This window comes from Gorilla gorilla, chromosome 1, assembly GCF_029281585.2.
Source record: "Gorilla gorilla gorilla isolate KB3781 chromosome 1, NHGRI_mGorGor1-v2.1_pri, whole genome shotgun sequence".
NCBI lineage: Eukaryota > Metazoa > Chordata > Mammalia > Primates > Hominidae > Gorilla > Gorilla gorilla.
In genome coordinates this window covers 37,472,886-37,499,054 of record NC_073224.2, presented here as the reverse complement: position 1 = coordinate 37,499,054, position 26,169 = coordinate 37,472,886, and the positions used below count along the sequence as shown (strand labels likewise).

Genomic DNA, 26,169 nt, shown 5'->3' with positions numbered 1-26,169 from the left:
ACACTTAAAAGTTAAGGCCTTTAAGTCAGATTCAGAAAAATCTGGCATAAGAATCACTCTGAAGTTTCTAACTGGTCATCCTCTTACAGCACCCTACAAAAAGCATTAGCAGGTAATGTGTTGGTATGCAACAAGATCTTTTAAAGAAAATGTATATAATGCAAAGAAAGTGAGATATACCAAAGTATTTCAAATACAATCATAAGAAATGGGATTCCCCCCAAAAATAAATGTCAAAGAAGACTAAAAATGGACAAAGTACATATTAAATATTGCCAATGTAAATTATCCTTGGAAATAACAAAAAGCAAACATTCAAATTTTACTAGATATTAATTATTTCCAACCATGTTATGGGAAACTTTTGCCAGCATCAACCAAGTAGCAAAATGACCTTTAATTATATCTCTACCATTTCCATATAAAAAGATACAGACATATGTCAATTTACACTTAATTCAAGGAGTAGGGTACTACTGAAGGTATAAGTAGTATGTTGAATGTTGGAGTTTTTATTAACTTAGTAATGGTAAATATGCCACAATATAGTTATTTCTGTGTTAAAAAGGACTGTTATTTAGTTCTGGGAATATTGGTAAATAGCAATTGTTTATTCTTGTCAAATCTGAAAGTTTATAAAGTTGTCTTTATGAAACATTTCTCAAACAAAACAAAAACCAGCTTGTCCCTCCTTTTCTACCTCCCCAAAATTATAATAGTCTTGAAGGCAGGGACAATATGTATGTTGTTCATTGCTGTATCTCTGGCATCATAACCACCAGTAAAACCTCAAATTTTATTCTTGAGTATGAACTCTTAACAAACTTCTCTAAAGAATATTAGGGTTTCGACTATTTCATAATTAGAATTTTAAATATAAAGATCATACAAATGATACATATTTATATTGATAACTACAGAAACCAAACAAATTCATTAGTAGAAACTCATTCAGAGAAGTAGAAACAATTCTAACATTTCTAAAATCAAAAATTCATAACTGTATAATAAGTTTATGTAGGGCAGTCCAGCTGTTCTAGGCAAGCAATTCTATTTTACCTTTCCTGGGATGAAGCAACAGAGATTGGAATCCACGTATTTCATGAAAGTCATATTTAATAGTGACAGCCTTGTTTCAACAGCAGCAAGAATGTCTGCATGACGAGCTAATGAATGGTTTCTCCTTTCTGACTCTCTCCTATAATAATAATAATAATAAAAGCAAGGCAACCATTAAAGCAGTATTGTGGACTAAAATATTAAGCAATCAAGATGGCTTAATGAAACAGTCTTTTACATGTTAATTTAGAAATCTACAGTTGGGTCATAATTTAACTGTAATGATGAATGAATCACTATGCCTAGAAATCCTTACCAAAGACTGGTACTCATTGACAAAATATTTGAAAACAAACAAACAAAACAAATTATATATATATATATATATTTTTTAATTAGGTTTTTTGGGGCCGGGCTTGGAGGCTCACGCCTGTAATCCCAGCACTTTAGGAGGCTGAGGCGGGTAGATCACCTGAGGTCAGGAGTTGGAGACCAGGCTGGGCAACATGGTGAAACCCCGTCTCTACTAAAAAATTAGCCAGGCGTGATGGTGCATGCCTATAGTCCCAGCTACTAGGGAGGCTGAGGCAGGAGACTCGCTTGAACCCGGGCATCGGAGGTTGCAGTGAACCAAGACTGCACCACTGCACTCCAGCCTGGGTGATAGAGCAAGACTCCATCTCAAAAATAAAAATAAAGCTTTTTGGTTATCAAATCTAGTGGCTATTAGAACCAAAGAAATTAGATAAATGAATGGATTACACATGGAAATATAGGCAGGAGATGATATGCTTTTGATGATAAAATTTAACTCCTTTAAACTTTTTAACAATTTAAGAAATAACTCAGACATAATAAAATGATCTTAAAGAGGACTAAATTTAGTGTTTAGTATACTCACAGGATTGTACAACTATCACCACTATCTAATTTCAGAATATTTTCATTACCACAAAATTAACTCCTGTAACCATTATCAGCCACTCCCATTCTCCCAGCCCCTGGCAATACTAATCTACTTTCTGTTTCTCTGGATCCACCTATTCTGAACATTTCAGATAAATGGAATCATACAGTGGCCTTATGTTTCTGGCTTCTTTCATTTAGCATAGTTTTCCAGGTTCGTTCTTGTTGTAGCATGTACCTTTTTATTGCCCAATAATATTCCATCATGCAGATATATCATACTTTGTTTGCTCATCAGCTGACAGACATTTGGATTGTCTCCACTTTTTGGCTATTATGAATAATGCTGCTAAAAACGTTTGTGTACAAGTTTTTGTGCAAACATTATGTTTTCATTTCTTTTGGGTACTTATCTAGGAATGAAATTGGTGGCTCAGACAATAACTCTCTGTTTAACTTTTTGAGAACAGCCAAATTGTTTTCTTTTTCTTTTTTTTTTTTTTTTTTTTTGAGACGGGCTCACTCTGTTGCCCAGGCTGCAGTGCAATGGCACGATCTTGGCTCACTGCAACCTCCGTCTCCCAGGTTCAAGCAATTCTCCTGCCTCAGCCTCCTAAGAAGCTGGGATTATAGGCACTCGACATCATGCCTGGCTAATTTTCATATTTTTATAGAGACTGGGTTTCACCATGTTGCCTAGGCTGGTCTTGAACTCCTGACCTCAGGTGATCTACCTGCCTTGGCCTCCCAAAGTGCTGGCATTACAGGCATGAGCCATCACGTCCGGCCTGAGAACAGCCAAACTGTTTTCTAAAGTGACTGCACCATTTTACATTCCCAACATTGATATATGAAGGTTCCAATTCGTCCACATCCTCCCCAACATTTTTCCATTGTAGCCATCCTAGTGGATATAAAGCGCTAGTGGATATAAATCTCGTAGTGGTTTTGATTTGCATTCCCCTGATGAATAATGATGTTGAGCACCTTTCATGTGCTTGTTGGCTATTACTTATCTTCTTTGGAGAAGTGTCTATTCAAATCCTTTGTCCTTTTTTTTGGAGACAGAGTCTTGCTCTGTCGCCCAGATTGGAGTGCTGTGGCGCGATCTTGGCTCACTGAAACTTCCGCCAACGGGTTCAAGTTATTCTCCTGCCTAAGCCTCCTGAGTAGTTGGGATTACAGGCACCCGCCACCACGCCCAGGTAGTTTTTGTATTTTTAGTAGAGACAGGGTTTTACTATGCTGCCCAGGCTGGTCTTGAACTCCTGACCTCAGGTGATCCACCCACCTCAGTCCCCCAACATGCTGGGATTACAGGTGTGAGCCACCGCACCTGGCCCCTTTACCCACTTTTAAAATAGGTTTTATTGTTGAGTTGTAAGAGTTCCTCATATAATCTGGATACATGATTTACGCAGGTTTTCTCCCATTTTGTGGGGTGTCTTTTCATTTTCTTAACGGTGTCTTTTGAGCCACAAAAGTTTTACATTTTAACTCCAATTTGCTTAATTTTTTCTTTTGCTACTTGTGCTTTTGGTGTCACTGCCTAATCCAAGTTCATGAAGACTTACTACTATGTTTTCTTCTAAGGGTTATATAGTATAGTGCTGACATTTACACTTAGGTCTATGATCCCTTTTGAGTTAACTTTTATATACAGTATGAGGAAGAGGTCCAACTTCATTCATTTTCAAGATAACTAGTTGTCCCAGCATCATTTGTTGAAAATACTATTCTTACTGCATTGAATTATCTTGACATCTTTGTTAAAATCAACTGATTAAAAATATAAGGTTTATTATCCAGACTCTTGCTTCTGCTTCTTTGATCTACAGGTCTATCCTTATGCCAGTGTCATACTGTTTTGATTACTATAGCTTTGTACTAAGTTTTGAAAGTGGGAAGTGTGCGTCTTCCAATACTGCTCTCCTTTTTCAAAATTGCTTTGGTTATTGTCAGACTCTTGTATTTCCACAGGAATTTTAGGATCAGTGTATCAAGTTTTGGGAAAAAAAAAAAGACAGCTGAATTTTTGACAGGGGTTACAAAAAAAAAAGAAGTCAAGAAACAAACAAAACATATTGTACCTTATTGTCAACCCCTATCACACTGAATGTGTAGATTAATCTGGGGAGTACTGTCATCTTAACAACATGAAGTCTTCGAATCCATGAACACAGAATGCCTTTCCACTTATTTAAGTCTTCTTTAATTTCTTTCAATGGTGTTTTGTAGTTTTTAGTATACAAGTCTTGTGCTTTTGTTATATGTATTACTAAGTATTCTATTCTTTTTGAAACTATGATAAAATGTTTTGAATTTCCTTTTTGGATTGTTCATTGCTAGTGTATATAAATATAATTGATTTCTGTATATTATTCTTATATCCCATATCCTTGCTGAATTGGTTTACTAGCTTTAATAATCAATTAGTGCACTCCTTATCCACAAGATCATATCATCTGTGAACAGAGAGTTCTATTTCTTCTTTTCCCATTTGGATGCCTCATATTTCATTTTCTTGCCTAATTTCTCTGGCTAGAACCTCCAGTAAAATGTTGATCACTAACGGTGAGAATGGACAAACCACTGCAGAAATCACATTGTGATCTTTGTGCCCTTTGGTATAAAAACTTGGGAAGCAATATGTAAACCATGAGACTGAAAAAAAGAAGTCAAGAAACAAACAAAACCAACAGTACATCATTGTCATTGCCACCCACAACATACCTTGGGAGTTGTGCTTTAACTTGTTTCTGACATAGATTATGGTACCTCTCCACTTTCAGAAATCCCTGATTCAACATTCTCTGGCAGACCAAGTCCATTCTTTTACAAACCTTCAGGGAGAAAAAAGAACAACAAAAATCAATAACCAAATTAATAAGAGACAACTGAGACTCATAACTGATGGCTTAAAGCTCTCTGTATCCCACTATTATTCCTCAGTTTGCTGTATATATCTTTTTTTTTGAGACGAAGTCTCACTGTGTCGCCCAGGCTGGAGTGCAGTGGCGCGATCTCAGCTCAGCACAACCTCCGCCTCCCAGGTTCAAGCGATTCTCCTGCCTCAGCCTCCCCAGTAGCTGGAAATACAGGTGTGTGCCATCATGCCTGGCTAATTTTTGTATTTTTAGTAGAGACAGAGTTTCACCATGCTGGCCAGGCTGGTCTCAAACTTCTGACCTCAAGTGATCTGCCCACCTTGGCCTCCCGGAATATTGGGATTACAGGAGTGAGCCACCACAGCTGGCCTGCTGTATGTAACTCTGATTCAGTATCTGTGGGTGAATCTCTCACACCATGTAATTTCTTTTTTTTTTTGAGATGGAGTCTCACCCTGTCGCACAGGCTGGAGTGCAGTGGTGCGATCTCGGCTCACTGCAAGCTCCACCTACTGGGTTCACGCCATTCTCCTGCCTCAGCCTCCCAAGTAGCTGGCACTACAGGTGCCCACCACCACGCCCAGCTAATTTTTTTGTATTTTTAGTAGAGACGGGGTTCCACTGTGTTAGCCAGGATGGTCTCGATCTCCTGACCTTGTGATCCGCCTGCCTCGGCCTCCCAAAGTGCTGGGATTACAGGTGTGAGCCACCGCGCCCGGCCTCACACCATGTAATTTCTGAAATACCTCATTAAGAAATTAATACTATGTGCAGGCAAAAAAAGTATCATTTACTTTAGGTGTTTGTTGGATGTTCTGAATGTATTCCCATTATTATGGTCACAGACTATAGTCCTGAAGATCAGTAAAACAATACATTTAAAGGTTTTTTAATAGTTTGAAACAAAAAAAATTCCTTTTTAGTCAGAAATGTATCCATTTGAGTCTAACCTCTTACAAAGTTTATATGATCTATAACCAGAATGAGAATTATTACTTATTTCTTCTAGTGATCTGGCTTAACTATGGAGAGCTTATGATGGCCAAGGCCTTTATATTAGACACTGTATATCCTCCAAAATATCTTTTTGAGATGGAGTTTCACTCTTGTCACCCAGGCTGTAGTGCAATGGTGTGATCTCAGCTCACTGCAACCTGTGCCTCCCAGGTTCAAGTGATTATCCTGCCTCAGCCTCCTGAGTAGCTAGGATTACAGGCATGTGCCACCACGCCCAGCTAATTTTGTATTTTTAGTAGAGACAGGGTTTCACCATGTTGGTCAGACTGGTCTCGAACTCCTGACCTCAAGTAATCCATCGGCCTTGGCCTCCCAAAGGGTTGGGATTACAGGTGTGAGCCACTGCGCTCGGCCCAAAATATCTTAGCATGTGTAGCAGAACACCAACTACTTTGAATCCTTAATATAGTTTTTTTTTTTTTTTTTTGACAGGGTCTTGCTCTGTTGTCTAGGCTGAAGTGCAGTGCCACGATCACAGCTCACTGCAGCATCCTATCCCTGGACACAAGCAATCCTCCTGTCTCAGCCTCCCAAGTAGCTGAGACAACAGGTATGCACCACCACGCACAGCTAATTTTTAAAAAAAATTTTGTAGAGATGGGGGTCTACGTTGCCCAGGCTGGTCTTAAATTCCTGGGCTCAAGCAATCCTCTGCTTTGGCCTGCCAAAGTGCTATGGTTATAGGTATGAGCCACCATGCCCAGCCAGATATGGTGTTTTTATACAGTAAAAGCACAGGATCAGAAGTCAGAACAGCTAAATTTGAGTACAACTTATATGCATTCTTGTCCAAGTCATCTTACATTTGAAAACCTGAGTCAGCTACCTGTAAGACACGGATAATACCTAACCCATAGGATATCATTAGGATTAAACGAAACACACACTAAATCACTTGGTAAACTCTAAAGTGCTATATAAAATTGTTAAATAAACTTTGTTTATCTTAGTACTAATTTGAAAACTTTGTTTCATTTGTTATATTTCTGAGATATCCTAGCATCTTTCTTATCTTAATTAGATCTAGTATACAGAATTCATTTGTGATTTGATCTCTAAGAATTCTGCAGCAACTGAGTCATCAACCTGAAGGTTAATTCTCACCATATGGGGTAGATGTTGCAGTACAAGACATGGACAGTTAAAAAAATAAAAAATAAAAAAATAAAAAAATAAAAAAATAAAAAAAAGACATGGACAGTTAGGATCTGTCTTATGCTTCTTTCCATCTCTCACAGCACCCAAGCACAAACGATCAACAAATATTTGTTGAAACGAAATGCTGATGAAACTCTTGATGTAAGTTTGTTTTCTCCTGAGAACACAGGCCTGACAAAAATCCTGGCAAACTGGGTTGAAGCTCAAGAAGGCTTTAATATTCTAATATTAAAAATCAGATAACTTCCTAAAAGGGTATTAAGGAAAACTGTTCGTTTCAATTTCAAAATTAAAGCACAATAAACTTTAAGTACGAAGTAATTTCTAATAAATAATGTTTGTTTGTTTGTTTTCAGACAGAGTTTCGTTGTCACCCAGGTTGAAGTGCAGTGGCGTGATCTCGGTTCACTGCAACCTCCCTCTACCAGGTTCAAGCCATTCTCCTGCCTCAGCCTCCCGAGTAGCTGGGATTACAGTTGCGTGCCACCACGCCCAGCTAATTTTTGCATTCTAAGTAGAGATGGGGTTTCACCATGTTGGCCAGGCTGGTCTTGAACTCCTGGCCTCAGGTGATTTGCCTGTCTTGGCCCCCCAAAGTGCGGGGATTACAGGTGAGCCACCCTGCTTGGCCAATAATATGTTAAAATATGGTAGAATCTATTTCTAACTAAACTAAACCAGTTATCAGTATTTGTTCAGTGTCTACTGAAAAAAACAAAGACATAAACACAATACATATCAATATATGTAACTGCTTTTAACGAAAAGTAACTTTTTTCCAAAACAAAACATTTAGTGATTGGCCTTATTTTACATTTCTGAAAGGCTTTTTGATATGCGGTTTAACAGAACACAGGTCAATTTTCATACCTGTCTCTGCATTCAATCGACTGAGGTATTCTTACCTCAGAAAATTCTGGAAAACACAAGAACACACAAGTGCACGTTTCATTAGCTATCAGTGTGATGCCATCATGTCATCAAACGTCATGTGGCTACTGGAAAACTCCATGTATACTTGTGGAAAAAATAAGCGTGCCAAACATAAATAAAACCTTAGTACTGTAAAAAAAAAAAAAAAAAAAAAAAAAAAAAAAAAAACACACACACACACACACACACACACAAATACTTTAGATCTTATGGACCCTGTGACAGGATCCTGGAAACCTCTCTGGGGTTTCTGGACCACACTTTGAGAACCAGTGCCCCAGTCCTGAATAATCACATGACCACAAACACCAGTACTGAACTTCATGTGGGGAAAAAAAAAAACTTTTATGTTATTGAAGGAAAGAAAAGGGAGTGTCTGTGTGTGTGAAATGAGGGCAACAGGGCTAACTTCTCAACTTATTAGGAAGTTAACAGATAATATCAAATAGAAGAAAATCAGCCAGAAGACTTGAAAGTGGTGCCTCTGGGGAATAAAAACTGGGGACTATAAAAACTATGTTTTGTTATTAAAACTATTTGATATTTTATTTTACTTATTTATTTATTTTTAGAGGGAGTCTTGCTCTGTTGCCCAGGCTGGGGTGCAGTGGCGTGATCTCGGCTCACTGCCACCTCCATCTCCTGGGTTCAAGCGATTCTCCTGCCTCAGCCTCCCAAGTAGCTAGGATTACAGGCGCTTGCCACCACACCTGGCTAATTTTTCGTAATAGAGACGGGGCTTCACTATGTTGGTTAGGCTGGTCTTGAACTCCTGACCTCAAGTGATCTCCTGCCTTCGTCTCCCAAAGTGCTAGGTTCACAGGTGTTGAGCACTGCACCCAGCCTATTTGATATGTTAAATCATCAGATGAGTAGATAGTGGACTTAAAAATAAACTGAAGTACCCTCTAACACAACCTTGTAGAAAAACACTTCTTGTCTCTGTAGACTCTACAACCTTGTTGATAATTTCTGAGAAGAAGTAATTTTTAGCAGCAATATATTTACAAAGACAAAAATTAAGGTCAATTACTGCTGTAACAATTTTCAAGGTTCAGTCAAAATTATTTTACTAGTTTTGCTGCACTGAATCTAGCTAACTTCTAGGGTTTAGATATCTTTCAATAATCTATAAACTCGAATACGAGTGCTGGCTAGTGTAAGTATTTAAGTACTGGCTGGATGATGAGAATAAGAATAACCAGATAGGCCCAATTAAGAAGATCTCACATGACAAAAGATTTGAATTAGGCTTTGAAGGAGGAGAGGGCAAAGATTGCTAAGTTAGATGTAATGGTGTATGCAAAGGCACAAAGTCTGGAATGAACAAACCATTAGCAAGCAAACTACTTCCGAAGACAGATGAGATGTGTGGGCCAAGCTGAGAGGAATAAAATTTCCCATGTTTTGAGTCTAGAAATCAGATAAATAACTTTAAAAAGAGAATGAATGGCCGGGAGCAGTGGCTCACGCCTGTAATCCCAGCACTTTGGGAGGCTGAGGTGGGCAGATCACTTGAGGTGAGGAGTTTGAGACCAGCCTGGCCAACATGGTGAACCCCCAAATAAAAAGTAGCTGGGTGTGGTGGCAGGCACCTGTAATTCCAGCTACTTGGGAGCCTAAAGCAGGAGAATCGCTTGAACCCGGAAGGTGGAGATTACAGTGGGCCGAGACTGCACCAATGCACTCCAGCCTGGATGACAGAACGAGACTCCGTGTCAGAAAAAAAAAAAAAAAAAAAGAGAATGAGTACCCTTCTGCAGAAGTTGGACTTAATAAACAAAAAAGAAGAAAAGAAAAGGAAAAGACCACCCATCTTTTGAAAGATCTGGTATTGGGAGAGCTGGCTGGTCATTTTCTGCAAGCGCTATCATACCAGGACTAAAGACGTGGTTCTGGAAATTTCACTGGAGATAGTGAAATAAATGTACATGAACCCCAAATGAAGTGAAAGATAAGAAAAAAAGGCCTATAAATGGAGCCTCAACTGACATTTATAATTAAAAGCTGATAAAAAGATTAGAGAATAGGAGGTCACAAAGATGGACAAATTAGAATGACACTACACAAGCCAACATCAAAAAGATTTTAAGCACAGCCAGGTGCAGAGGCATGAGCCTGTAGTTCCAGCTTCCCAGCTACTTGGGAAGCTGAGGTGGGAGGATCACTTGGGCCCAGGAGTTTGAGGCTGCAGTGTATGATGATCACACCTGCACTACTCCAGCCTGGGCAACATAGCAAGACCTCCTCTCAAAAGAAAAAAAAAAAGAAAAATTATTTTAAACATTAGGCAATATTGTAAGGAAAGAACAGTATTTAATGTGGTAGTTTTCCTGTATGTTCAAATGTTCAAGAAGCACTGACTAACCAACAGCACAAAAACACAAGAGATCATACATCTTTCGGCTGGGCGCATCAGCTGAGGTTAGGAGTTCAAGACCACCTGGTCAACAGGGTGAAACCCCATCTCTACTAAAAATACAAAAATTTGCCAGCCATGGTAGCGGGCGCCTGCAATCCCAGCTACTTGGGAGGCTGAGGCAGGAGGGTCACTTGAACCTGAGGTGAAGGTTGCAGAGAGCCAAGATCGCGCCACTGCACTCCATCCAGCCTGGGTGACAGAGCGAGACTCCATCTCAAAAACGAAACAAAACAACAAAAGAGACCATATAACTTTTGTTTAGGATTCAGAAAGAAGTCACATCTGGAAAAAAGAAATATACTAAATTTCCCCAGGACAAGCAGTTTAATGACAGCTGCTGATAACGTATGCTAACTTGTAACTCAAATTATCTCATTTAAAGTGTAACTCTAAATTTAGGAGTATTTTAATAATTTCCCAAAGCTAAAGGGAAGAAATTTTATTTCCCTAGTAACTACAACCAAACAAAAATCCTAACAATTTGGCAATTTACCCAAGACAGTAAAATAAAATCCTGAAGCCTAATATATGGAGCCTAAAGATGATGACTATGTCAAAAACTACCAGGGCACTGAAAGATTAGGAAAAGTATATACTATAAAAACAAAAGGGAATGAATAGAATAAATCACTGAAGAACAAAGATATAGCTTGGGCTCCTGTTACTCACTGTTCTACTGTAAGAGAATAAATGTAGTTTTCTTAGTTGTGGTCAGTAATGAAAAATTTTCTTTGTTTTTAGATTTGTTGTGCTACCATGGTCCTTCTTAATAATGCAAGACACACAGGCTATACATTTGTGAAATGTGATTTTCCTGTTTAATCTTTAATATCAAGTCTTTTTTGTTTGAGATGGAGTTTTGCTCTCGTTGCCCAGGCTGGAATGCAGTGGTGCAATCTCCACTCACTGCAACCTTTGCCTCCCGGGTTCAAGTGATTCTCCTGCCTCAGTCTCCCAAGTAGTTGGCATTATAGGTACCTCCCACCACGGCCGGCTAATTTTTTGTGTTTTTAGTAGAGACAGGGTTTCACCATGTTGATCAGGCTGGTCTAGAACTCTTGACCTCAGGTGATCCACTCGCCTCAGCCTCCCAAAGTGCTGGGATTACAGGCATGGGCCATCATGCCCGGCCTCAAGTCTTAACTGATTGTTTTAAAAAAATTTTTATTTATTTAAGTCTTAACTGATTCTAAGATGCACATTTTTAAACATTTGACAGTGGAATAGACCTACGATATATAATGTCTTAGAATTATAATTGGCAGCATTTTTTTCTTAGATGCCTTGAAATATGGTATGCTCAACTCCTTCGATTTTAAGATGCTGTAGAGACTTTGAGACACGTTACCAACTTAGTAAAAACTTTTCTGGGAAAAAAAAGGCACCACCACGATAATATACATACAAATTGATCAAGATGCACTGATTTCAAAAATGTTAAATATGAGACCCTTATATCTTAGAATCATGGAAATATTGTAATGGAACCCAATTTTTTTTTTTTTTTGAGACAGGGTCTCCCTCTGTTGCCCAGGCTGGAGTGCAGTGGCATGATCATGGCTTACTGAGGCTTCCACCTCCCTGGGGCTCAGGCAATCCTCCCACCTCAGCCTCCTGGGCTCAAGTGATCCACCCACCTCGGTCTCCCAAAGTGTTAGGATTACAGGCATGAACCACCGCGCCCAGCTGGAACCAGTTTTAAAATGTATTCATCATTGTGTAAGATAAACAGAGAACCAAAATAAATAAATAAAATGTATTAATTTGGTACTCTACAGTTCTTAAATGATCACAAGCTGGTTAGGCTTCTTGTTAAGACTCCGGAACTGAAAGGAACTTAAAGACATCAGAACCTATCCTTTTTTTTTAAAGTGAGAAAGCTGAGGCCTTAAGAAATTATGTGATTTGTCCAAGGTCATCCAGCTATTCAGCAGCAAAAGGGAAACTAAGAATCCAGGTCTTCTAATTTGTGCCATTTTAAACTTGGTGACCCACAGCTATATAACCTGAAATAATTATCCTATTTCAAATTGATTAGAGTCCCAGCTGATACTGTGCTGTTATAGAACTGCTGGCACTACTCTAAAAGGTAGGACTTCTTGAGGTAATAAGGGATTTTTAAGGACATTAACAGGCATTCTCACCACACTGCTAAAGGTTAGACAGATGGAGCTAGCGCAAGACCTTCCTATAATCCTTCCAAAGTTCAAAATCCTGAAGTCAATCACAAGGAAAAATTAGACAAATGTGAATTACAGAACCATTACAAGCCATCTGGCCTAGTCTTCAAAAAGTCAATGGCATTCATTGTGTGTGTTGGGGGGGAGGGGGGCTGTAAAAAAAAGAAAAGTCAATGGCATGAAAGAATGAAAAAAGTGGGGACAATGTTCTAGATTAGAGACCAACCTTAATTTGACTGAATAAACCCGCCTCAAAGAGCTATAAAGAACATTTTGGGGACAACTGAGAAATCTGAATACAAACTGTAATGTTAAATCCCCTGGAAATGAGGATATTGTGATCACATTAAGAAAAGTACTTGGGGCAAAATATCAGTATTTTCATCTTACTTTCAAATGGTTTGGTAAAATAAGTATGTTCATGGGATAGATGCACACATACACACATTCAGGAGAGAGAAAATGAGCACAAAAGTGAAACAGCTAAAGCAAATGTGGCAAAAAGTTAATGATGGACGAAAAAATCATTTAAAAAATGAATAATGAACGAATCACAACCATTCTGGCTCTTCTCTTGTCCTGTTTGTGTTTTCAGTGAACTCATCTTAATTTCCCTCACCTAAATATGGATACAACTTGCCACCTCTTCCAAAAGAATACTTTAATCTTTAAAAAAAATTCTATTTGGGGCCAGGCACAGTGGCTCACGCCTGTAATCCCAGCACTTTGCAAGGCCAAGGCAGGTGGATCACGAGGTCGGGAGTTCAAGACCAGCCTGGCCAAGATGGTGAAACCCTGTCTCTACCAAAAATACAAACATTGGCCAGGCGTGGTGGTGCAGGCCTGTAATCCCAGCTACTCGGGAGGCTGGGGCTGGAGAATCACTTGAACCCAGGAGGCAGAGGTTGCAATGGGCCGAGATCGTGCCACTGCACTCCAGCCTGGGCGACAGAGCGAGCGAGACTCAGTCTAAAAAAAAAAAATTCTATTTGGAGCTGAGGCAGGAGAATCACTTGAACCTGGGAGGTGGAGGATGCAGTGTGCCAAGATCGCACTCCAGCCTTGAGACTGTCTCAAAGAAAAAAAAAAGTTCTATTTGCCCAAGTGTGGTGGCTCACGTCTGCAATCCCAACACCTAGAGAGGCCAAGGCAGGAGGACTGCTTGAGGCCAAGAGTTTGAGGCTGCAGTGAGCTGTGATCTCACCACTGCACTCCAGCATGGGTGACAGAGCAACTCTCTTCTACAGACTGCCTAAGATCACACCACTTGTATTACTACATTGTGTGTGTTGTGAATATACTACACATATATATGTATATGAAATTCTCAATTATCTGCTGGTAGAATTACAACAAATTTTAGATTCTCTGTGTATATACCCTAGATATTCACTTGGAAAGAAAATATAAATTCATTTTAATTTCAGTCTAAGTATAACAATTAGGAAGAATTTCTTCTTAGGATTCCTATAATGCATCCTAACCACCACATAAAAAAGCCTTTTGGATTGTTCTCAGTTTTTGATTATCTGTACCATTATTTTTCTCATTAATAAATCAATTAAATGTTGACTAAAACAAAGGAACCCTGATGCACTATTGTAAATGGCTATCTTGTTAATTACATACTGGCTTCAGATCAGTGTATCAATCAATTTTAATAACTCCTCAGAGTTTTCTTTAGTCACTCATTTTCTTAAAATGGTCTTGTAAAATGTTAAAGACATTCTAGGGTGAATGAAAAATGTAAAAAAGAAAAGTTCTAATCTCCTCTCTTGGAAGTAAATATTAAGCAACTGATTTTGTAACACTATTATAGTTTATATAGAAAACATCTACCTTACAATGACATACATTTTCTTTTCTTTCTTTTTTTTTTTTTTTTGAGATGGAGTTTCGCTCTTGTTGCCCAGGCTGGCGTGCAATGGCATGATCTCGGCTCACTGCAACCTTTGGCTCCCGGGTCCGAGTGATTCTCCTGCCTCAGCCTCCTGAGTAGCTGGGATTACAAGTGCCCGCCACCATGCCCAGCTAATTTTTGTATTTTCGGTATAGACGGGGTTTCACCATGTTGGTAAGGCTGGTCTCGAACTCCTGACCTCAGGTAATTCACCTGCCTCAGCCTCCCAAAGTGCTGGGATTACAGGCGTGAGCCACCACGCCCAGCCCTACAATGACATATATTTTCTATTGTTTATTCAGAGCAGTGGAATGGTTTTTAAGAGCTACTTCATTTATTCAATAATTACTGAGTACTTATATTGCATCACAGACTAAGGTAATTGGAAAACACGCTCCTCCAAAGATAATTCCAATGTAGTAAGTGCAATAATGATGCAATGGAAACTTAGAAATATTACCTACATAAAGTTCAGAGAAGAATTATAGAATGAGGTATATGCCAAAGGTACAAATATTTTCTAGGAGAGGGAAAACAGGAAAAAGCATGTGTTTGCAGAGGCCCAAGATATTTGGGAAACTGAAGAGCTTGATGTTTGTTTCAATCAATCTTAAGTACAAGATGCTAGAAGTAGGTGTTTAAGGGAAACCTCTATTAAAGGTTATCTTTTGCTCCCAGTCTCAAAAATTATGAAATTGGATTTATATGCACAGGTCATCCTTTTAACATAGTATCTTCTTCAGTTTTGTAAGAATTCATACTACTCAGTTTATCAAGGTATGCAGATATATCTGGTGTCTTTTAAGAAATGATGATGATATGAGACGGAAGTTGTTTTGTTTTTTAAAATGCCCTTATTTGCTCCACCCACCAAAAGATGTCAACCCTGGAGGTTCTCAAAAACAGTTTCTTAAATCTGACTCGTCTGTGAAATAAAAAAGCTGGGGAGATAAGAGGACGGTTGACCACTCATCTAGAACATTAACAATTTCACATATCCAAATTCAAGTTTATCTGAATCCCTCTAAGTCATTCTTCTCCAATCACTTCAATACCTTACACATCGTTTTTTTCTGCTGGGAATGCTCTTCTACCTTTATTAACTGGATAAAAACTTATTATCTTGAGGAGGTCTTTCCTGATTAAGTCCTAATTAACCTCAACACTCATATTTACCATCTTTGCATTTGTTATCCTGATGCTGTGTAAGTGTGCTCAAGGAAGGTATGTATATTTTCTCTTGATGACGATACAGTGGACAGAGTTACTGACTGAACCTCTTTACTTTGTGAGAACAGGAAGAACGAACTGCCCCCAAGAGATTATAATTTCTTACCTGTACTTATGCACTCATTAATAAAATCAACAGCCTGAAGAGACGGTGGGAGAAAAATACAAGAAAAAATCAGTGGGGCTGGGCACAGTGGCTCATGCCTGTAATCCCAGTACTTTGGTAGGCCGAAGCAGGCAGATCATGAGGTTGGGAGATCGAGACCATCCTGGCTAACACGGTGAAACCCCGTCTCTACTAAAAATAAAAATAAAAAAAATTAGCTGGGCGTGGTGGCGGGTGCCTGTAGTCCCAGCTACTTGGGAGGCTGAGGCAGGAAAATGGCATGAACCTGGGAGGCGGAGCTTGCAGTGAGCCGAGATCGCGCCACTGCACTCCAGCCTGGGCGACAGAGCGAGATTCCGTCAAAAAAGAAAAAAAAAAAAGAAAAAAAAGAAAAAATCAGCAACAGAGTGTATTCTCTGGAATAGAGCAATACAGAGCAGTGGTCCTCAAAGTGTGGTCTGGGCAGTGGGAGATCCCCAGGGTCCTGGAGACCCTTTCAGGAGGTTTGCAAGGCCAAACTATTCTCAGAGTACCAAGAAGTTATTTGCCTTTTCCACTCATTCTCTCACGAGTATCCAGTGGAATTTTCCAGAAGCAATATGACATGTGCTGACATTATCGTTCTGACAGCTAATGGAATATGTTATGTGTATTCTTGTGTTTTCTAGAATTTTCCAAGGTAAGTTCTATGGGTCTTCAATAACTTTTAAAAGTGTAAAGGTGTCTTCAGACCAAAAAAACTGAGAACTCTTGTGCAGAGTGAGAGATACAAGGAAGACAGCTTGCCTACTTAAAAACAAAAACAAAAAAAGAAGTAATGGTTCTTCATTTTCCTTCATATTTCCTACCAACCAACCCACTCCATAACTAAAATTTTCTAACATATTTGAAGAAAAGATGTGAAAGGAACTATAAATAGGTAATAGATTTAATTAGCTAAAGTGCTCTAGAGAAATATCTTGAGACAAAAGCACGTATTTATGTATTTTGTTGCTGACTGGAAAATTTCATTCCAGAAAATAGGCAAGAATTCTCAACTTAACCTTTAGTCAAATTCATGTTCTGAACCACTAATATGATTCCAATTAAAATGATAAGAGCTCCAGTTGAATCGCAGAGGAAAAAAATTGATAGTATCTCTCTAAAACATCTTTTAAAAGCCTCCGGTAGGGCAGGTAAAATTATATAATGCAGTGTTTGAAACAGGATAAATTTTTTTCCCTTTTTATATTGTACTTTAAATAAATAGAAAAAAAAATTTTTACCCTTTTTATACTGTGCGGTGGCTCACGTCTGTAATCCCAGCACTTTGGAAGGCTGAGGTGGGCAGACCACTTGAGCCTAGGAGTTTAAACTTAAGACCAGCCTGGGCAACATGGAGAAATCACATCTCCACAAAAAATACAGGAAATCAAGGCTTCAGTGAGCTGTGATCACGCCGCTGCACTCCAGCCTGGGCGACAGAGGGAGACCCTGTCTCAAAAATTAAAAATAAATAAATAAATAATTTAAAAAGCTCCCTATACTTGTTTTTCAGTAGGTAAGAATATAATGCTCATAACCCAAAGTTACACAGGTTCAAAGCCTCAGCCTCCCAAGCAGCTGGGATTACAGGCGTGTGCCACCACGCCTGGCTAATTTTTTATATTTTTGGTAGAGATGGGGTTTCACCATGTTGGCCAGGCTGGTATCGAACTCCTGACCTCAAGTGATCCGCCCACCCTGGCCTCCCAAAGTGCTGGGATTACAGGCGTGAGCCACCGCACTCGGCCAGGATCTCACTTCTTAACCTTTGCCACTTGTTTCAAAGTCTCTCACCCACCTGCCAAGGGGGCCTGGGTGACATACTAATGCTGCATCAGCACAAATTTGTCTGTTTTACTGGAAAAACAACTCAAAGTACATGTTTTGTCATTTCAAAGGTTGTGTTCAGCCAAATAATTTTACATTGGAGGAGTTAAATATTTAAGGAGTAATTTCTGTGAAACCACCAGACTCAGGATACATCTTTTGATCAATAGTCAATGGCCAAAAAATAAAATAAAATAAATAAATTCAGGCCTAGGTGGGTGGATTGCCTGAGCTCAGGAGTTCGAGACCAGCCTGGGCAACATGGTGAAACCCCGTCTCTACTAAAATACGAAAAATTAGCTGGGCATGGTGGCGTGTGCCTGTAGTTCCAGCTACTCAGGAAGCTGAGACAGGAGAATCGCTTGAACCCCAGGAGGTGGAGGCTGCAGTGAGCCAAGATGGCGCCACTGCACTCCAGCCTGGGTGACAGAGCGAGACTCCATCTCAAAAAAAAAAAAAAAAAAATCCAATTTATTTTTATTTTTATTTTTGAGACGGCGATCTCGGCTCACGTTGAGCAACCCCCGCCTCCCAGGTTCAAGCAATTCTCCCACCTCAGTCTCCCGAGTAGCTGGGATTACAGGCACCCACCACTATGCCTGGCTAATTTTTGTATTTTTATAAAGATGGGGTTTCACCATGTTGGTCAGCTGGTCTTGAACTCCTGACCTCAGGTGATCTGCCCACCTCGGCCTCCCAAAGTGGTGGCATTACAGGTGTAAGCCACCGCGACCAGCCAAAAATCCAATTTAATAAGGCATTCACACAGTCCCTTGGAAATCAGTTATTCATGGTAAGAGGAAGCAAAGACTATTATCAACTAAACAGTACAAATAACTGAAGAATGTTATTGTAGCAATTTCAACCTAGAGCAAATCTTTTAAAGAAAATGCAGAGTAGTAAGTATATGGATTGTGTACCTATTGTCTACATTAGATGCTAAGCATAGTTGTAACTGAGGTTCCAATAAGACAAGCAAACTGAGAAGGAAGAAAAAAAGTCCCTGAACAATACATAAACTAACTCACCAGCTACCTAACAACTGACATTTAGCTTTATGAAAACTAATTCTGTTCTTAATATTACCCCCTTCAAAGCATATCCAGCCTTAATTCCACTCAAAAATATGCTTACAATGAAGAGAACTATGTAACTTATATGTCAGATAGCAGCATATACTAAAGTCCCTTGATTTTTTGCAAACGATTCTTTAGGTATAAATGGCTACTTAAGAAGGCATGTACAGCTCACCTAGGCACTCTCTTGACTGCCAATTTCAGAAAAGATCATAATTAAATTAATGCTGACACCTAGTGGCAAGAAAGAACATCTTTCTTTTATAACGTTACTTGAATTGTACCTTCCAAGCAAAGACACTTCCAACTCCCCATAAAAGATTATCCATTTAATCTATTCAAGAATTACCCATTAGCCTTAAGTAAAGAAAAATAGTTCCCCATTACTTAAAAATCATATTTGCACATGTAAAACGGGGCAGAATCTTTTCCTGGGGGTGGGCAGTTGTACTGAAGGGACTCCTTATGAAAAATCTGAGTTTGAAATTATAAATTTATAACCTTAAAAGGCCAGAAATCTGCTTAAAAATTAACAATGCAGCTGAATATCTCACCTGACAGAGATGTCATTTATTCATAAATTGTGGGATGTGTTTTAACTCTAGTTAGGACAGGCTGGTTCCCCCCTCCCCACTACATTTTTTTAAAATAGTAAAATGATCAACAAACCTATAAAACTCAGTTTTTCTCAACACTTACAAAACAGAACTGTGAATATTCCAAGATTTACAAAGCCATTGTCTGGTTGAATGGTTCAATTCAATCAAATGTTATATGCCCAATTTTCCAAACACCGTATATGTACAGCGCGAATTTTGATTAAACGCCATCGTTTGTAAAAATCTGAAGGAATATTTAAGATTCTACATGAAATTCTAGAATGAAAACGTTTTGGAAATTCAGAGGCAATCAATTGTGAAATATCTATTTTCAGCTGAAGAAATTTTCCATCCTGCAGACTGGCATGGTTGAACTGCTGTGTTGACTAGAAAAAAAATTGGCCATCAGTTTGAATTAATATTTATAAGTTCTCTTTTAAAAATGTTATGATTTCCTTTAAAAATGTAATTATAATCCACTTGAAACTGGAGGTGTATGCCTACAATATAGCATATTGAGTAATAAAAAGATGTTATACACAGCACATTCAGAAATATGTCTTTGTCCTCTTAAAAACAATTCCCAGCACAGATTTAGCTTCTCCATAGAATCGGTTTGCAATCACTTCAAAATGTCCACCTCCTTCAATTTCTTTACCACTTAAAGATAATTTCATTGAAAGGCAGCAAAATATCTAACTGAACTAACAACCACCACATCTTCAAACCTCTGGAGTGAAGTAAAACCCCAATGGCAAATTTATTATTTTTAAAAATCATGGACTGACCTATTGTGATTTTAAGGTATAAAGAAACCTCTCCTAAAGCAGGTGGGTGGGCGTAAATCACTAGTTAAAAATAAATTGCAAAAGAGAAAAAAACCGTCAAGATGTAAGTTGCTTCTCTACGGTGGGAAGCGGTAGGATGAGGCAAAGCAGGAATGGTCATTTCCCAAGGCTCTACTTTAGTGGTCAATTAGGGCGCTGGGGCTAAGGCTAAGTAAACACGTTCGAATTCTTCGGAACCTCTACCTGGTTTGGGGTCACTGAGCCACCTTACTCTACTCAATCTTCTCGAACAAGAAAACTTGGGTGGTTGGGGTGGGGAACAATTCGTTATTCTTGCAAGATAAACCAAACCTGGCTGGGATCATCTGCCTACTTCTGAGTTTTCTCCCCAAACCCAGGCCGGGGGCTGGAAGCGGCATACAAAAGGCAGGCGACATGACCTCTCCGGGTCTACTCTCAGGCCAGGCGGAAGGTGGGAAGACCAACTCCGCTACCCCTCCCGTAGAGGGCCCGCTTCCGGGCGGGGGGCAAGGAGCCCCCAAGGCGAAGTCCCCTCAGGAAGTAACCCCAGCTCCGCAGCTAGGACGCAATCGGGAACCAGCCCACTCCTGCTGACTGACGCCAAGGGAGAGTTCGGGACGGGAGCGGCTCCCTCCCGGATCTGTAGCCGGCTGGGGCTCGCGGGGGGCTCCCTTCCCGGGGAACGCGCTCCCTTCTCCTCCTCTCCCAGACCTCGGCCGGGGGAGAGGGAGGCAGGAGTTCTGCGGGGGCCTCACCAGGCGGAGCTGGCTAATTTCGTCGTAGGACATAAAGCTGAGGATGTTCTCGATGGCTACGATGGGCAGCGCCACAAGCGTGTTGTTTTGAGGCAGCTGGTCCGGAGCCAGTGCGGGGGCTGGGAGCGCCTGGGACCCCGGCTGCGGGTGCTGTGGCGCGGGCGGTGGGGGCTGTCGCTGGGTAGAGCCGGAGGCCAAAGAGGAGCCGCCGTCGCCTTGGCCGCCGCCTCCTTCCTCTGCCATCCGCTCCTCCGCCGCCGCCGCCATCTTGGGGGTTTGATTCCTTACCCCCACAGCAAGGGGAACAGGGACACTTCCGGTGCGTCACTTCCTCCTCCTGCAGCCGCTGGGGACGGGGTACCTGGAGGAGTGGGGAGGAGCCTGTGGGATAACACGCGGAGAGAGACTCACAGGGTACCTTTCAAGTGGAAGTCAGGGAAGATCATGTAAACCTCAAGAAAGGTGGTCATCCTAGACCCTTTTGTCTAAGATTAGTAACTACTTGAGAGCAAGGAAACCCTATTTATTAAAATGAACTTCACTGTGCAGTTTTCTTAAAGGGCTTCCCGACAATGGATGATAAAGATGTTGCCTAGTAAGTGTAGATGGAAATAATGTAGTTAGACTATCACCATTTTTTAGGAATCATAGAAATGATTGATTTAGGCAAATAAAAAGGTATGAAATATCAATAAGAACTACAACATGAAAGAACCGTGAGAACATATTAAGTGAAATAAGTTAAACACAAAGGACCACATATTGTATGATTGCATTTATATAGGATGTCTTAAATAGGCAAATCCATAGAGATAAAAAGTAGATTAGTGGTCGCCAGAGGCTGGGGGAAATGGGGAAATGACTGCTAATGGGTGAAGGGTTTCATTTTCGGGGTGATAAAAATGCTCTGGAATTAGCGGTGATGGTTACACAACCGTATGAATATACAAAAACCACTGAATTACTATATACTTTAATGAATTTTATCATATATGAATCGTATTCTAATAACTGATTTAGGCAAGAATCATCAAAAGGTACTAAAACTAGGAGGTAAACGTGATGAGGAACATGATATTTACATAGTCTCAAAATAACTCCCCATAAATTATGTATTATTTACAAAGATGAAAAGAAATAGTTTACAAGGCTGGGCGTGTTGACTCACGCCTGTAATCCAGCACTTTGGAAGGCTGAAGCGGGAGAATCACTTTAGCCCAGAAGTTGGAGACTTCTGGAGAAGTGGAGATGTGGAGAAACCCCATCTCTACAAAAAATACAAAAAATTAGCCAAATGTGGTGGCTAGGTCCTATGGTCCTAGCTACTCATGAGGCTGAGATGGGAGGATTGCTTGAGCCACAGGAGTTCGAGGCTGCAGTGAACCGTCAGCCTGCCACTGCACTCCAGCCTGGGCAACAGAGCGAGAAAAAAAAAAAAGTTTACAATAGAGAAATTTGGTGGACACCATCATAACCAAATGATCAAGACTAACATCACAGTTATAGGAGGAGCCAATGTCATATGCCTATTAATATAATACCCTGAAAAGGACACAGCATAATGTAGTATTCATGCAAAAAAAGCACATGAGTTGCGTTTGAAGTAGACATCGCTAGATGACTGGCCCATAAATTATTCAAAAGTGTTAACGTTACAAAAGACAAAGACTAAGGGTTTGTGGCAGATTAAAGGAGACTAAAGAGACAGGGCAACTAAATCTATGGGTGATCCTGGATGGGATCCTGGATTAAGGAAGAAATAACTATGAAGAACGTTATTGTGACAACTGGCAAAATTTAAAAATGGACAGTATATTAGATGATACTGTAATCATTAAATTTTTCGATTTGGGTAATTGTATTATGGTCATATAAGACAATGTCTTTGTCTTTAGGAAATACACGTTGAATGATAAGCATGCTTCTATTATTTTCCTTTATTTATTTATTTATTTTTTTGAGATGGAGTCTTGCTCTGTCACCCAGGCTAGAGTGCAGTGGTGCGATGTCAGCTGGTTCAAGCAATTCTCCTGCCTCAGCCTCCTGAGTAGCTGGGATTACAGGAGCCCACCATCGCGTCCGGCTAATTTTTGTATTTTAGTAGAGACGGGATTTCACTGTCTTGGCCAGGCTGCTCTCGAACTCCTGACCTCGTGATCCACCCACCTCGGCCTCCCAAAGTGCTGGGATTACAGGCAGCCACGGCGCCCGGCCGCATGCTTTGTATTATTACACTTTGCTTTCTTGTGCTTCTCAGATATTGCGTTTTTAAAAATGAATTGAAGGTTTGTGGCAACCCTTGAGCAAGTCTCTTGGTGCCATTTTTCCAACAGCATGTGTTCACCTTGTTTCTTTCTGTCACATTTTGATAATTCCTCTGATATTTAAAACTTTTTATTATTGTTATATCTGTTACGGTGAGCTGTGATCAGTAATTTTTTTTGTTTATTGAGGCAGCATCTTGCTCTGTTGCCCAGACTAGGGTGCAATGACAGGATGATGGCTCACTGTAGCCTCCACCGCCTGGGTTCAAGCAATCCCCCAACCTTGGCCTACTGAGTAGCTGGGACTACAGGTGTGTGCCACCACACCTGGCTAATTTTTGATTTTTTTTTGTAGAAACAGGGTTTTGCCACGTTGCCCAGGCTGGTCTTGAACTCTTGTGCTCAAGCAGTCTGCCTGCTTTGGCCTCCCAAAGTGTTGAGATTACGAGAGTGAGCCACCATGCCTGGCAGATCAGTAATCTTTATGTTACTATTGTAATTGTTTTGAGGTGCCACCAATCATACCCATATAAGACGGCAAATTTAATCAATATATGTAGGTGTTCTGACTGGCTGCTGTTTCCCCATCTCTCTTCCTCTCCTGCAGCTATGGTGGAAATAGCAAGAGAACTGGAATTAGAAGTGAAGCCTGAAGATGTGACTAAATTGTTGCTGCAATCTCATGATAAAACTTGAATGGAGGCCGGGTGCGGTGGCTCACACCTGTAATCCCAGCACTTTGGGAGCCCGAGGTGGGTGGATCACCTGAGGTCAGGAGTTCGAGACCAGCCTGGCCAATGTGGCAAAACCCCGTCTCTACTAAAAGTACAAAAATTAGCCAGGCGTGGTGGCGTGCACCTATAATCCCAGCTACTCGGGAGGCTGAGGCAGGAGAATTGCTGGAACCTGGGAGGCAGAGGTTGCAGTGAGCTGAGATCGTGCCACTGCACTCCAGCCTGGGCAACAGAGCGAGATTCCAGCTCAAAAAAGAAAAGAAAAAAAGCCAAACTTGAATGGATTGAATGGATGAGGAGTTGCTTCTTATGAATGAGCAAAGCAAGTGATTTCTTCATATGGAATCTGTTCCTGGTGAAGATGCTGTGATCATTATTAAAAGACAACAAAGGATTTAGAATATTACATAAACTTAGTTGACAAAGCAATGGCAGAGTTTGAGAAGATTGACTCCAATTTTGAAAAAAGTTCTACTGTGGCAAGATGTTATCAAACAGCATCATATGCTGTGGAAAAATCTTTGTGAAAGAGTCAATCAGTGTATCAAACTTCATTGCTATCTTATTTTAGAAAATTGCCACAGCCACCCTAACCTTCAGTAACTACCATCCTGATCGATCAGCAGCTGTTAAATTGAGGTAAGACCCTCTACCAGCAAAAAGATTATGATTCACCAAAGGCTCAGATGATTAGCATTTTTTAGCAATAAAATATTTTAAAATTAAAGTATATCTTTTTTAGACATAATGCTATTGCACACTTAATAGACTACAGTTTTATATAAACATAACTTTTATATGCACTGGGAACCAAAACTTACTTGTGTCACTGGGTTTATTGCACTACTTGCTTTATTATGGTGGCCTGTGTGGTCTCTTAATATCTCAGAGGTATTTCTGTATTTATGGGTAGAGGGAAATGATGCCTCAAATTACTTTCAAATGGTTCAAGTAAATAGATAGAGAATGAGGTTAATATAGCAAATACAGCAAATGTTATTAATTGATGAGTTTGGTTGAAGGGTATACCAGAGTCTTCCTTGTACTATCTTGTAATTATTTCAGAAAAAAAATTTAAAGGTTGCCTAAACTTTCTGTATCTTTGTATACTTATATTATCCTATGACAAAGATAAAGGTATACAAGTCACTATTTTTTTTAGACAGGGTCTCACTGTGTTGCCCAGGCTGTAGTGCAGTGGCATGATCATGGCTTACTGCAGCCTTGACCTCCTGGGCTCAAGGAATGTTCCTACCTCAGCCTACCAAGTAGGGACTACAGGTGTGCACTACCATGCCTGGCTACTTTTTAAAATTTTTGTAGAGATGAGGTCTTACTATATTGTTCAGGCTGGTCTTGAACTCCTGTGCTCAAGCAATCTTCTCACTTCAGCTTCCCAAAGTGCTGGGATACAGACATGAGCCACCATGCCTGCCAAATCATTAAATTTTGAAGCTTTCTTCTCCCTGGTGCTTTGGTCTTATTCTTAAAGCTTCCAATATGTCCTTTCTTTTGTAGCTTTCTTTTGGAATCTAATTTTTGCACAGTAGATGTGAAAACTGCAGAAAAAACTAAGTATGACTAAAGGTTAAGGGAAGTGGGGGCAACTGAAGCAAAGAAATTAATTGGTGGTGTTGAGCTTGTCAGAATTGGCATCCTTTCCCCATTCACTTGGCATGTGAACAATTATCATTTTACCTACGATTGTTGCAAAAGTTTTGAAGTTGTTCCTTTGATTCTCCTAGTTTGGGTTGTTTAGCATTCAACATATGCTTTATTATTGACTCTTTCTGACATGTTTGCATATTTATAATATGTTAGTTTTAACTCCACTAATAGATTGTAATTTTACTTTTCTTCTATGATATTGCTATCTCTTCATAGAACCCATTACAACTTAGTCTTAATTAAATTCATTTTCTACCTTTTTAATTAAAACTAGATGGCTTCTTGATAGGTTAGGTTGAAATATAATTTTTGTAAATAGAATCATGCTTTAAATTCATTATGGAAACTCATTTAAAGGAAACCCATAGGAAATCCTTTAAAATATGAATCATCACTCTCTAACTTTATTTTGTAAATCCAATCATTACTTGTTTGCTTGAAGTGGACACATGAAAAGCCTTCCCACTCCCTTAACTCTCCACTGGCGGACAGCTAGTTAACATCCAGATTAGGTGACCTAACAATAGAATACATTGAATAGAATAATATTGATCTAACAATAGAGTAAATACAATGTAGGGAACAATTTAAACCAGTTCCTGCCAGTAGCTCAT

The 26,169-nt window shown here is 39.8% G+C and overlaps 1 protein-coding gene across 2 annotated transcripts in view; it reads right to left on the bottom strand.

Annotated features, from left to right (window-relative positions):
- Positions 1-21,374, bottom strand: part of FBXO28 (F-box protein 28) — a 48,174-nt gene extending 26,800 nt beyond the window's left edge. Inside the window, exons 1-3 of one of the 2 annotated variants that reach the window (XM_019030915.3) lie at positions 20,890-21,374; positions 4,699-4,808; positions 1,060-1,198 (exon numbers count right to left, since the gene is read on the bottom strand). In XM_019030915.3, coding sequence (XP_018886460.1) covers positions 1,060-1,198; positions 4,699-4,808; positions 20,890-21,156 — 516 coding nt within the window. In that variant the 5' untranslated portion in view covers positions 21,157-21,374. The remainder of the gene's footprint in view (positions 1-1,059; positions 1,199-4,698; positions 4,809-20,889) is intronic. The other variant, XM_063708326.1, reaches the window with a different exon arrangement.
- Between the last annotated feature and the right edge of the window lie 4,795 nt (positions 21,375-26,169).